This window comes from Zonotrichia leucophrys, chromosome 5, assembly GCF_028769735.1.
Source record: "Zonotrichia leucophrys gambelii isolate GWCS_2022_RI chromosome 5, RI_Zleu_2.0, whole genome shotgun sequence".
In the NCBI taxonomy this organism is placed as follows: domain Eukaryota; kingdom Metazoa; phylum Chordata; class Aves; order Passeriformes; family Passerellidae; genus Zonotrichia; species Zonotrichia leucophrys.
Window position 1 is genome coordinate 57517621 of NC_088175.1, and position 13812 is coordinate 57531432.

A 13812-nucleotide genomic window follows, 5' to 3' on the forward strand; every position below is an offset into this window, starting at 1 on the left:
GTCATAGTGGTCTTCTAAGGATGAAAAACCTCTGATGATACCTAGAAAGAGAAATTTCTCTTGCAGACTTTGGCTCCAAATATATTTCACTTTGGCTCAACATTTTGACAGTACTGATGTGATACTGAGCCAAAAGGTTTTCCATAAGTGAGACACACTTTTGCAGTGGATTTTAATACCAACCACTTCCACATTCTCCTATAATAATAAATATTTAAAAGGTCTTTATTGACTTCAACTCACGACAATTCTGGAAAAAACTGAATTTTATTTGCTTAAAAATAATTGATATATTCACAGACAGAATCATTTAAAAGAATAACAATATTGTAAGAAAAAATAGTAGAAAATAAGCAGTACTGAAAGACTGTTATTTTGATGGAACAGCCAGACTATCACACTAGACAGACAAACGTACCAGTGACAACATCTTCAGACAGAGACTGCCAGACACAGCCCTAAGCTTTAAAATGTGTCTGTCCCTGAAGAATCTGAATCTCCACGTGCACTGCTCAGACTCTGAGTTTCATTCTCTGTGCTCATGCCAGGCAGCTGCACTGACACCCCTGCTGCAGAAAGATGTGGATTCAGGTGAGGGGCAGCATCTCCTAAAAAAAAAAAAAAGAAAAGGAAAACTAAAGTCATTATTTGCTGTCTGTGACAAATGACTGAACTCTGCTGAAATCATCTCCATTTTTCCATTTTCCATGGGAATGCAGGTACACAGTTCTGAGGCACTTGAGAGCCAGAAGAACTCTCCTTACCAGGTAACAAAGGGAAGGATTTCTGTGCACATCATTAAATCACAGAAGGGTCTGGGTTAAAGGACCTTCCAGACCATCTCATTCTAAGCCTCTGCCATGGCAGGGACACCTTCCACCATCCCAGGTTGCTCCAAGCCCTGTCCAGCCTGGCCTGGAACATGGCCAGAGATGGGGCAGCCACAGCTCCTCTGGGCACCCTGTGCCAGGGGCTCCCCACCCTCACAGAGAAGAATTTCTTCCTAATCTCCAATTTAACCTTACTCTATGTTAGTTTCAAGCCATTCCCCATTGTTCTGTCAGTCCATGCCCTTGTAAAAAGTCCCTTTCCAGATTTATGGATGCCCTTTAAGTACTGGAAGCACCTGAGTTCTGTAGATACACTGGGTTGTATTTACATACACCCACCACACACACGCACACACACATATCTATAACCTTCAGCAGGCCCAGAATAATTGCAAATATGCATACTGGTGATTCTGGTGTTTTCCACAGCATTGAAAAAGCCATGGGCAAAAATTAATGTATTTAGCCAAAGGAAGGAGACCAGATGAATCAATTCATGGAGCAGGGAAAGGAAGTCATGGATCAGGGTAGAAACAAAGAATAAAGGAACTCAGGAGAAATGGCACTGGCACTCAACTGCAGCAAGAGCATTTTGAGATTTCAGTTGTCCTGGGGGCATTTAAGTGCAGCAGCTACAAGCAAAACAAACATCTCTGAGTCCATGTACAACAGCAAAGTCTTGGAGCTTGTTCTTATTCCAATAAGCTGTAACAATTCTCCCTTCCTCTGTGATAGACTAGGTAATTAAAACACTGTTTTCCCAATAAAACAAAAAAGTTAGGCTTTCTTTCAGCCCAGTTAATTATCTACTGTGTCACCGAAGCAGTCATCTGCATTCATCTGACTGGCAGCAAAGCACGCTTCGAATGGCTAATTAAAACAAAACCCCACTGCTAAAATAAAATTCCACTGCTGTTTTTCCTGCTGGAACAGCAGCCAACAGCCTGGGAAATCAAATATCAGTGAGGCCCAAGACAGTAAAGGCAGGACAGGCAGTGACCTGAGCCAGCACAGCCTTTTGCTATTCAGGAAGGCAGCAGGAGCACCAAGAGCATTTTCTGTGTCCTCAGGGAATCAGCACATCACCTGGAGAGGAGAAGGATTTGGGGAGATCTCAGAGCAGCCTTCCAGTGCCTAAGTGGAAGAGAGCTGGAAAGGGATTTTCCACGAGGGTATGGAGTGATGGAACAAGGGGAATGGATTTAAACTAACAAAGAGCAGAGTTAGATGGGATATTGGGAAGAAGGTGTTGGTTATGAGGGTGCTGAGGCCCTGGCACAGGGTGCCCAGAGCAGCTGTGGCTGCCCCTGGATCCCTGGAAATGTTCCAGGCCAGGTTGGACAGGGCTTGGAGCAGCCTGGGATAGTGGAAGATGTCCCTGCCATGGCAGGGGGTTGGAATGAGATGAGCTTTAAAGTCCCTTCCAACCCAAACCATCCTGGGATTTTGGGATTGCAGTCTGTGGCTGTGTTTGTGTGACACAAAAAGGCTGCTGGGTTTGTTTGGTCAGACATGAAAATGACACAGAGAAGACCTGACTGTGCAATGCCCAAGGAAACCTGGCAATTCATCCTCTACTAAAGCCCCTCTCCAACCCTAGATGTAGTTTGATGCTTTCGAAGCTTGACTTTCTTAATAATTTCCACAGTCATGACACATTCCATGATGTCATTGTTTCAACAGCTGTTTTCAGGTTTGTTAAAAAAGGGGGAAAAAAAGGAAAAAAGAAAAAATGAAAGGAAAAAAGAAAGTAATATTCCCTTCTCCCAAGGCTCTGTCAGAACCTCTCAAGTCTTTGATTCTGGGAGTGCTAAAAGAAAGTATCATATTAGTCTGCATTCCTCTAACACATACTCTAATATATTTTACAGATATACTACAGCCCAATTTTACAATAGTTATAAAGTGCTAAAGGACAGAAAAAATAAAAATAGTAATTCCATCTACTTGCTCAACAGAAAATTTACCAGTTCCTGAGCTATCAAAATATCTTTAACTTACAAATATCCAAAGTCAACACTGCCCTTTTTTAAAGGCAGAAACCTGAAGTCTCTGACTTTGTTACATTCACACAGAAAATACAGAACATGGATTTTCAGCATTTTAACTGTGAAAAAACCGTGGATCTCATATTTCAGCTAAATGGGAGATTCTGCTCCATGCCTGTAACTTCCCAGGATAGAAAGCTGCTAGTCCTGAAACTCTGCATTGGCCCCAAAAATACAACTACCAAGTTACTCTCACATGTGTTTTCTCATTATTACCTTTTGCTGAGTGTAACCTCGTGCACACCCAGTGCATAAAACACTTTAAACACACATCCAGGGAGGGGTTTGGGAATAAAGACACAAACAGAGGCAGACTGGTTTAAATCCTTGTATAGACCCTGCTCTGCTCCTTCTTTAATAATGTGATATTCCATTTTATGTCTTCCCCTCATCAGAGAGCAGCTCATAACCAATATTAAGATGGTTTCCTCTTTAACACTGAATTCCTTACCAGAATGGTTAAAATCTTTTGATACACCATAAAAATGGAAATGAATTTTTTTTTCCTTTACAAAGCACAAAAGGGCAAGCAGTCAGGTAATCTTCATGGCTTCCTCCCCCCTCCTTTTTTAGAGGCTCTGGGAGTACTCAGTACAATTTTGTAATCATGTAGTTAGGTGTATTTATAAAAATTTTCCTTGTTAAAATCCAATAAATGGAGCATGTGACCTTAGGTGACCTCCAGTTTTCCAAATTCATTATTCTAATAGAATAAATTCCTATGAGCTGTGAAAACTGACACTCTTGGTAAGAGAGTTCTTGGCTGGTAGAAACTCATCAGTGACTGAAAACATCTTGGTGACCTGCTGATGGAAAAGGTCACATTTCAGATCAGAGATTTTTCCTGTTCTTGGCACTCTCTAACAAATTCATGTACAGTATTTAATTTCCAGACCTTTGTTTAACAGAAGCATAAAAATTAATGGTGTGTCAACCATCCAGTGACCTGTGAAGGGAGTTTTTCTCTAAGAGGTACTGTCACACTCAGAATATGCCACATACAAAGGGTGTCATGAATGTGTGCCAAAGGAAAAAGGAATAAACCACACTGAAGGGAAGTTTGGTTACTCACACCATATAGCAACAGTAAGAACAAAGAAAAATGTTTAAAATCTTTCATTTTGAATTTTTCTATTTGGCAAAATAAAATGACTACATAAGTCTGACTTTTAAGCCAAATGAAAACCATGTGCTTTAACTCCTCTGACTGGGTGTCCATATATGAAATAAAAGTATTTTAAATCTATCTGGGGATGAAAGAGAGCCATATCTTGTAAGTTAAATTGTAATAATGGAATCACAAAATGGTTTGGGTTGGAAGGGACCTTCAGGAACACCCAGTTCCAACCCTTGCTAAGGGCAGGGACACCTTCCAGTATCCCAGGCTGCTCCAAGCCTCAATGTCCAACCTGGCCTGGAACACTCCCAGGGATCCTGGGGCAGCCACAGCATCTCTGGGCACCTGTGCCAGTGTCCCACCACCCTCACAGTCCAGAATTTTTTCCCAGTATCTAATCTAAACTTATTCTCTTTCATTTTGAAGCCATTCTCCCTTGCCCTGTCAGTCCATGCTCTTGTAAATCATCTCTCCCCACCAAGACAATAAATAGGGAGGGTTTGAAGGATCAGGACCCAGGTTATTTTTCAGTATATAAAACCAGAACCATAATTACTGTAATTACCTACCTATTGCTTCCTAAACTTTCAAAACAATCCTCCCTCTATTCCCCAACTGGAGCAGCTCTCTTCAAGAGCAAGAATAAACTCCCAAGACTGTAAAAACAACTCCAGTGCAGAGCTCTCATTCCTTTAATAGCAGGGGCCGATAGGAGTGACTTGTTTCTTCTTCTGCCAGATTCCAGCTGCTTTTTCTTTGTTTATTCCCGACTTCAAAGTTTCAAACACTGTCCTGTCCCAACAAATAACTTCCTCCAGATGGCATTAGCTCAAGTGCTCTGAGCACTGGGATAGCACAGCACCTGCAGATCCAACTCAGCATCTTAAAATCTTCACTGAAGGTGCCTTTTTTTTTTCCCTGTCATTCCCCCATTTTGCTTTTTCCCTACATAAAAAGATTTACATCTGGCATACAGTTGCAAAGACCATTAGAAGGGAAAGAGAGTCGTCAGAAGTTCTTTAGAGAAGTAAAGAAGTTCTAAAGCAAAGCAGAAGAACAAATGTCTACAGGCTCAAAGGTAACAGAACCATTGGCTGTAGGAACATTTTATAGAGCCACAGAATGGTTTGGGTTGGAAGGAACCTTCAAGATAATCCAGTTCCACCCCTGCCATGGGCAGGGAATCTTCCACTATCCCAGGTTGCTCCAAGCTCCATTCAGCCTGGCCTGGAACATTTGCATGGATGGGGCAGCCACAGCTTCTCTGGACAACCTGTGCCAGAGCTTGACAGGGAAGAATTTTTTTTAAGATCTCACCTAACCCTGCCCTTGTCCTGTCACTCCATCCCTTGTCCAAAGTCCCTCTCCAGCTCCCCTGGAGCCCCTTTAGACACTGGCAGGGCCTTTAAGGTCTCCCTGGAGTCTTCTCCAGGCTGAACATCCCCAGCCCTCAGCCTGGCAGCCTCTCTTATCTGCACCTCAATTCTCCTCTCTTATCTGTTCCTCTCTTTTCTCCTCTCTTTTCTCCTGTCTGGAGGATAGGGCAGCTTGGAGGAACCTGGGACAGCGGGAGGCTCCCTGCCCATGGCAGGGGGTGGAACTGGATGCTCCTGAAGGTCTCCTTTTACCTGTAAGCAAAGCTGTGAGTTCCATTTTGCACCAATATGTGTCCTGGCCATGTCTCCATGGGTTTGTGTGGTACCACACTGAAATTCACTCACTTTCATACATAATTGTACAGGTGAGTTACCAAGCACAGCAATCCAAGAAGTGGCATTTTTGGCAAAATCAAAATTATTCCAGGCTTGCTGGGCTAACACATTCTTGGATAAGAAACATCCATATTTTGATGTAATACTTACATACTGAAGGCTGAGCTGAAAAAAGAAATTACACTGCAATGTCAATCATGCTACTAATTATAATGATATTTAGCATTTCCAGTTCAGAGTCACATTTAGCTGTATTGTGCACACTGGCTATTGAATGTTTCTGTATTCAATGGCTTATAAAGTTGAAAGTGGGTAGGTTATAGAACTAATTAATAAAATCTTTTCAGGAATAAGCAGGACCATCAACAGGTACTCAAATAATCCAAATTTTTGGGCAAATTATTCTCCATTTATTAGAAATGAGAGTTCCTCCTCCAGAGGAAGCTTTTCTTGCTTTTGTCACCTCGAATCCATGGGCTTGTTTAGGTTATTGTGGAGAAGTTGGGCTTTTTCAGCTCTGCCAAAATGTGCTTTTTAGGGCAGGGGCTCTCTTCCTGCTGTGTGAATGCTTTGCCAAACATTCACCTGGCAGCAGGTGAGAGCTCTGCCTTCAGTGGGACAGAAACACAGAAAACAAGAACAAGGTGTCCTGCAAATGCCTGCAGTTCTTTTTTAACCCCAACCCACACTGCCCCAACTTGGCTGTTTCATGACAAACAGAAAAGACTCGAGGCAAAACAAGGCCAGATTTCTAGGGCTGAGCTCCATGCAAGGGGTACATTTACAATTAAAACACTTGAGCTGTTTTACAGAAATGGACAGACATCTGGGGGAACTGAGCCAAAAATGTCTGGATTTAAAAGCACGAGTCTACTGCTGGAGCTGAAAAAACATGGTTTCATTCTCAAAGGCTGCAGCCAACTCATAAACTTCCATAAGTGGGCCACAGACACCAGTGGAGACAGAAAACTATATAATGTGAGTTCAGTTCAAGTTCTGACCTAAACTTGGCAAATTCCACCTTCCCCTTGGTGTCATGTACTTACAGAAACCCTGCACACAAGCACACAGAAAATAAACACGTGTATACACACACACTGTGCTTTTGCTGTTTGTTTGTGTAACCCCCAATGTACAGCCCAGCTATAAATATTTCCAAAAAGAAAATAAATGCAGATCCCCAGTCAGTAAAGGAGGGTGGGGCCAGGCTCAGCAGCTAACAAATATTTCAAAGCAGAATATTTGAAAATGGTTTTCTCCTCCTCTCAAGCTGGAGTTCAAGGTTCAGTGGTTTTTCCAAAACACTCTATATTCCCACCAACAGCAACACTAAACAGAACAAAAACTAGAAATACATTACATAAACTAAAACCAGAGTTTTCAAAATCCTGACACAGAGACCAGCAGGGAAGGGCAGACAGAAAGCAGCTCCAAAAACATCTAGAAACGAGATTGCAGAGTTTACTAAATAAATATTTCCTTTTGGTGCCTGAAATCTACTCTGCTCCTTTAGATCTGGCATCTTTTGCTCTGTAGAACCTCTCACTGCTTAACAAATTTGTTCCCTGGCCACATCTCTTGCTGCTGTTTCCCACCAAATCCCTTCCAAAACATGTGTAATGATCTTTCCAAATAACTACAGTAATTATTAGTACTAAGAAGAAATATTAAAAGTGAATTTGATTTTTCCATACAGATGGCTGTGATTTCTGGATGTGCAATTGGCTCAGAACAAATAATTTAACATTTAAGCACTGCTCTCTCTAGGCTGCAACCAATTTTCCTGAGGAAAACTTAGCATAAATAAAAGCTGCAACTTTTATTTTAAAATAAGAAAAAGAGAAGGAGTTGGTTCCTTACTGGTCCAGAGTCTTTGAAAAACCACCAGGAAAATGTGTATCTAGTGCAAGGGCCAGGGGGAGGAGTAATCCCTAAATCCACAAGAGATAACCTAGGTAAATAGCTGGGGGAATCAGGAGAATCTGAAAAGTGATAATTAAAAATCTGCAGATCTAATGGTGTAATTAATATTTTACTTATTCAGTAAAACTAAATATCACCTATATACAATTTAAAAAAATTTATGCAAAATTTAACCAGCAAGTGGACAGAAAGGTGATTTCAAAAGCATATTTCTAGAATATATTGGGCTCTGTTATTCATGTTTGGGGGTCCATACATTTTAATGCCTGTATCTGAAACAAAATAAAGAAACAAACAAAAAAAAAAAAGGAACTTGAATGATCAATTATGGGAATTCACACTTAATTCTCAGATAAAGTTCTGCTGAATTCCCTTGGGATGTCAGTGCAAAGCCAGCAGTAGCACTGGCTCCACTGAGACCTTGTATCTTAATGATATTAATTGCATCAATATTGCCTCCAGCTCATCTGCATCGTGCCACAGTGCCACACATAGCAGCATTCACAGCCCTCTTGGGGAGTGGCAAGGAAAAGGAATAAAAATCAAAGCATCTTTTTAATTCTTAGAAGTTACATGGCCTCCTTTTATTGAACAACAATTTAAAAATATTTTTACACGAATAATTAAAGTTGAGCGACCAAAGTCAAGTGATGTTTCACCATCAATTAAGATCTGAAAATTAATTAAAATCTTCCCAATTCACAGCTAAAATGCAGGTGGGGCTGTGGATGCTCCATCCTCTGAAGTGCCCAAGGCCAGGCTGGATTTTGGGGGGATAGGGGAAGGTGTCCCTGCCCATGACAGGGGGATGGAACTGGACAATTCCAAACTGTCCCCAGATACAAAATATCCAAAATATCCTGAGCAATCTCAGAGGAGGAGTTTCAGTGAACCCCTGTAAGAAGTCACAAGTCACTTTTCACCACTAAAAAGTTCAGTGAGAGACCTCAATGAGCTCTTCCTCAAACAGACAAGAGGTTTTATCCCATGGCTGCAATCTGCACCCAGATTTGACTGAAAGTCAGGGAATGGGTATCAGAAAAAAAAGAGAAAACTTTCTGCCTGAAGGGAAGTGCTGCAGGGCAGAATTTTCTCATTTCAAGTCCCTCCTCACATATAATGGAGTCACTAAATTCATTCTTATAATAAAAAATTAAATAAGGTATACTCAGTGTAAAGAACTTCAAATAAAAAGTGTTTTTCTAGACAACCACAAGCAAACTAGCTTTATTTTTCTACTCTGAATACTTAAATATTCACATGATCCTGTGATTTGTTTTGATGATTTTCACTAACAAAGTCATGGGATTCCCCATCTGGAAACAGTTTGCCAAGACTCCCTTTACTGTACTACCATTACCAGGATCTGGCATATTAAAAATGCTTCTACCTACAGCACAATTACCCAAAATTTTTGTAATTACACCTTTTCAAAAGAAAATTATGAGCATTTTCCCCAGGAACAAAACAAAACAAGACAGAACAAAAGCCCAAACATAGAGTTTGCATTTTCCAATGGTCAGTCTAATAAATTCCAGAACATCTCCATGCACATTTCTAGCACATGGACAAGCAAACTTATAAAAATTACATTTTTTCCAGCCTTTGGTTTAGCAGCAGAGGGTGGCCACTACAGGTTTTACCATTTGTGGATATCAATGACCTTTGAAAATGGATAGGAATAAGCATTTCTAGGAAGCTTAGAGAGGCAAACAACTTTTCTGTTAGCTCAGAAAGAGGACTGAATAAATGAGCACATGTTCAAACATGGAAAACATTAAATGTCTTTACTGGAAGATCTGGGAACTCACTGTTATAGAAACATGAAATTATTTAGGTTAGAAAACACTTCAAATATCATCAAGTCCAACCATTAACCCTCACCACCATGTTCACCCCTAAACCATGGTCCCAAGTACATCCAACACATTTTTTCAACATTTTCAGGATGGTGATTCCAACCCTCCCAGGGCAGCCTGTTCCAATGCCTGACCACCCTTTCAGTGCAGAAATTTTTCTTAATATCCGACCTAAACCTCCCTTGGTGCAACTTGAGACGTTTCCTCTGGTCCTGTCTGTGACCAGACCCTATTGTGACCTGTTCTTGAAATGAGCCCTCAGTGTGATGACAAGCAGTTCTGCCTTCCCAATCCTGTGACCAGAAACTTGGAAAGATCTGGGAGTAAATATATGATTTTATCTTGTGCTATTTTAAAGTTTGTTAAAATCTAAAATGAATAAACTTTGTGCAGTCCAGATAAGCATTCCTCCTTAAAAAAAACAAAACAAAAAAAAACCCAAAAAACAAAAAATCCCCACAACAACCGCCCCAAACCCAACAAAATAAAAATACCCTAAAAACCCCAAAAGACCCCACCAAACCCAAAAACCACTCCCAAAAACAACAACAGCAGCAAACCAACCAAACAAAAAAACCCAACCCAAACCAATCAAACCAAAACAAAAAATCCCCCTTGGCTTGTTACATGAGAAAGAGTAAAACCAAAATTCCTTTGCAATACTTGGGTGAATCTGAGCTCTAAAGCAGTAGAATAAATGAGCTGCAGAAATGTATTTCTCTACATTAATGTTGCACATTAAGCACAGTGCACCACCTTCTCTACTCTCTCTCAGACACATCAGTGATTTTAATATCATCCCCCTCCATCTGTGCTAAGTGGCACAAAACAACAAAACACAGGGGGAACTGCAGGCAGCTCCCAGCAGCACCAGAGAAACCAACAGCTCTTGTCAGGAGCTGCTCTGCACAACCCTTGGAGCTGCTGTCAAGCAGGACCTTGAACAGAACCTTTTCCATCAGGTTCTCATTTGGGCAGATGCTCTTTGCCTCTGAAGCTGCAGCCACACACACACAAATTGAAATTTGGGGTGCTGGCTGCACCAATTGCCTTCAGGAAATTCTGCAGCTCTGACTTTTCCCAGCTCAAGGTGTTGGTGCCAAACCTGCAGAGCACCCAGATCATCCCTCAGTGCTTTGGGCCATTGTGGAAACCCAGGGAATATTTCTCTGTCTGCTCTGGGGTGCCCTGACCCCCAGGGCAGCACTGACTTTGACCCTCATTCATGGAGAAAGTTTCCTAAACTTCAAGGCAGACTGGAATCCACTAAGGTGTGAAGTAGATTGTAGAGAGCAGTGTAGGTGGATCACTTGGTGAGAAATTTAGGTTTTGGGATTTTTAGTATGTTGTGGATGGAAGCAAGATGTGGATGTCATTCTGGGTTTCTTCTCCATGCTTCTTCTTCCTCCTTCTCCATGGGTTTGGTTGGCATTTTGTAACTGGGCAGGAAAGTCCCCATTGGGGGCTCTGTGGGATCAGTTATTGGGTTAAAAGGGGGAATAATCCAGGTGTCAGTTCTTAATTGGATAGTTTAGCTTTGAAAGACCTTGTAACGAGATTGTTGGCCCTTTTGTGCCTTGCTGCTGAACTCACAGTAGTGCGACTGTTTTACTGATAAGAAATAATAAACACCTGAGTCTGAACATGAATTACTGTCTCAAGTGCCTTCAATCCAGACCCAGAGAAACCAAAAGGCCATGAGCAGGATTAACAGAGCTTGTTGGCATCTGAGGGAAAATCATTTATCAGTTCTCTGGGTTTAAATATGCCTGGCCAAAATACAGGGAGATCTGCACTGCAAAGGATCATACATGGAAATCCAGTCTGCAGGTGTGGGAGCAGAGTTGGGCTCTGCCTGATGATGGACACAACAACTTGGAATTATCCAAGCACTGAGGCTGTGAAAGTCCTCTGAGGTGAAGGGCACAGACATTGTGCATCATTCCAGAGCACACACCTGAATTCAGGAGCTGTTACAGGAACAGCAATTACACAAAGCTCCTCAGCAAAGTGGCTTTTGCAAGCCCTCCACACAGCTGACAATGGCACAGACTCAATTATTCAGCACAATCCTGATGTGACATGATGACACCCACGGTGTGCCAGCAGGAAAAGCACAATGGCAAAAGAAGCCTTATCTTGTGTGCCTCATGGAATTTAATGGCTCCCAATATGTCACCTGAAGCAAATTCATTCACATTATACACACAACACACTCTGAAGTTCAGCAATACTTTCTCTGCAAGTATCAGATAAAGCAATCTGTTTTCTGGCAATTTCCCTCACATGCTACAATAAGACCAGGATTTTAAGAAACATTATCCATTATTTTCTTTCTTTCTGCCTCTTAAATATCAGGGAAGAACTGAATCTGGAATATACTTAAAATTCAATACATCTCCAAGTTGGGGAATATGTTTTCCCTTGTCATTACTCTGTCACTGAGCATTATGCTGCCTACACAAGAGCAGGAGAGAACAAAGGCTTAAAGATCATCTTTCTTCAAACACAACATGTAAGTGTCACTGTTATTTAATGCAATATTGGGGTTTTTTAAATCTTGGAGGCAGAGAAGCCACGTGTTGCAAAATCTCTTGCAAGAGGACTGTCTCCTACATTGCTGGAAGCTGTAAAGGGTCTGGATCATGCCTGGAGCTTCTCTCACTAATTCTGCAATGCAAACTGCTTTTAACTCTGCTATTACAGAGTTTTCCAATCATTCCCTGTTCCTTCAGATGAGAAGTAAACAGGTTAATGCAGACTCACTGTGCATTGCTCTGCATTTTTAGAGAGCTACTTGGAAAGGGAGTAGTGGAGTATCCAAGGTGCAGCTTTATTCACACAACCTACATTCATCATGCACAGAAAATTTCCTGGAAACCTATTCTAAAATCTGATAAGAAAAAATCCTCATTTAGAATCATTTGCTTGCTTAATTTTCAGTTATTGAGCTTTAATGTACCATAAAAGTAATAACAACAGTGCCTTAACTAAGTACTGCTTTTCTTGTGTTCATTAATTTCAGAAGAACACAAAACTGCCTGTAGATACAGGAAGCTGCTGGAAAATAAAAAGGAACCGACTGCATAAACTCAAACGAGGAAAAAAAATAAAATAAAAAATTCTTTTTTTTTTTTTTTTTGTGGAACACTGAGTTCAACAAAAATGCATTCTGTTCACTGTACACACGACACCAATGGGAATAAGAGCCAGTTCAAGTTCTAAGTTACCATTACTTGGGTAATGGCTTCAAGCTGCAAGGCACAGCTGTATGGGCCCAGCCAGACAGGCTATCACAGCAATGCTTTGATAGCATGGGGCCCTTAAGTGTCAGGATATAGAAAAGGCAGCAGTTGTTGGCTGTGAAAACAGTCTGATACAAACCAGATGGGGACTCACTTCATGGGCAACACAAAGGAAAACAATTGGCTCATTCAACAAAGTCAGGCCACTGCCCCAGAGAATTAACAGAAGACAATAACAGTCAACCAGAGTTGATGCAAACAAGAAACAGCCATGTGGTTAGGGTTTAAGGAATTGTTTCTCCTCAGACTAAACATAAAGTTTTGATTTCTAATTCTCATATTCATTAATTTCAGTCTCGTTTACAAGCCCCTTCTTCCTCCAAAGTCTTCCGTGTAATTCATTTATGTAGCACCAGCCTTCACACACCTACTTAAACAAGAAAAAAAAATCTATGACAGAGGCAGCTATATTAATCTAATGTTTCCTGAGGAATGCCAAGACCACAGACAACTTTCTGAACCGTGGCAGAACGACATTACAGATACACAGAGAGTTATGAGACATATTTACATGCATATGGCAATATATTTACTGATTCTTTTTGATTTGAAATGCATAAAGCCCAATAGGTCACATGCTGGGTTACCAGAGTACAGATGTCCTCCAGTTTTGTGAAGAGTTCTTCTGGTTTCTTACTTAGTTTTGGGGTTTTTTTAGCAAACTTCAGATCAATTATGTTGCCACATAAGAGTTTTGTCAGGCTACAGTTAAAAAATCTATTAAAATAGCTATTACCAAACCTTTTTTGAAGCGATCAAAAATTTAAAAACTGCCTATTTCAGCCATAACTCAAAAAATCCCCAGCCCACTCATTTTTAGAAGCTTGTAGAAGATTATGGTCCAAAATCTTAATTGCTCTTGCTGTTTTATTACAGGAAATATGAAAGTGACATGTGCAAAGGTATTTTGATTACAAATTACTTACAGAGATTGCACAATAACTCAGACCTCTAAGGGCCTTCTGCAATTTCACTCTCAGACTGAAAACATCTGAACTTTCTTTTCATGAGCTTCAGA

At 40.9% G+C, this 13812-nt stretch overlaps 1 protein-coding gene across 5 annotated transcripts in view; it reads right to left on the minus strand.

The window, feature by feature from the left end:
- Nucleotides 1-258: 258 nt before the first annotated feature.
- The window catches only part of KIAA0586 (KIAA0586 ortholog), a 71959-nt gene continuing 58405 nt past the window's right edge, over nucleotides 259-13812 (minus strand). For 4 of the 5 annotated variants that reach the window (XM_064715838.1, XM_064715836.1, XM_064715835.1 and 1 more), the window contains one exon: nucleotides 259-608. In XM_064715838.1, the coding sequence (XP_064571908.1) occupies nucleotides 466-608 (143 nt within the window). In that variant the 3' untranslated portion in view covers nucleotides 259-465. The remainder of the gene's footprint in view (nucleotides 609-13812) is intronic. The other variant, XM_064715837.1, reaches the window with a different exon arrangement.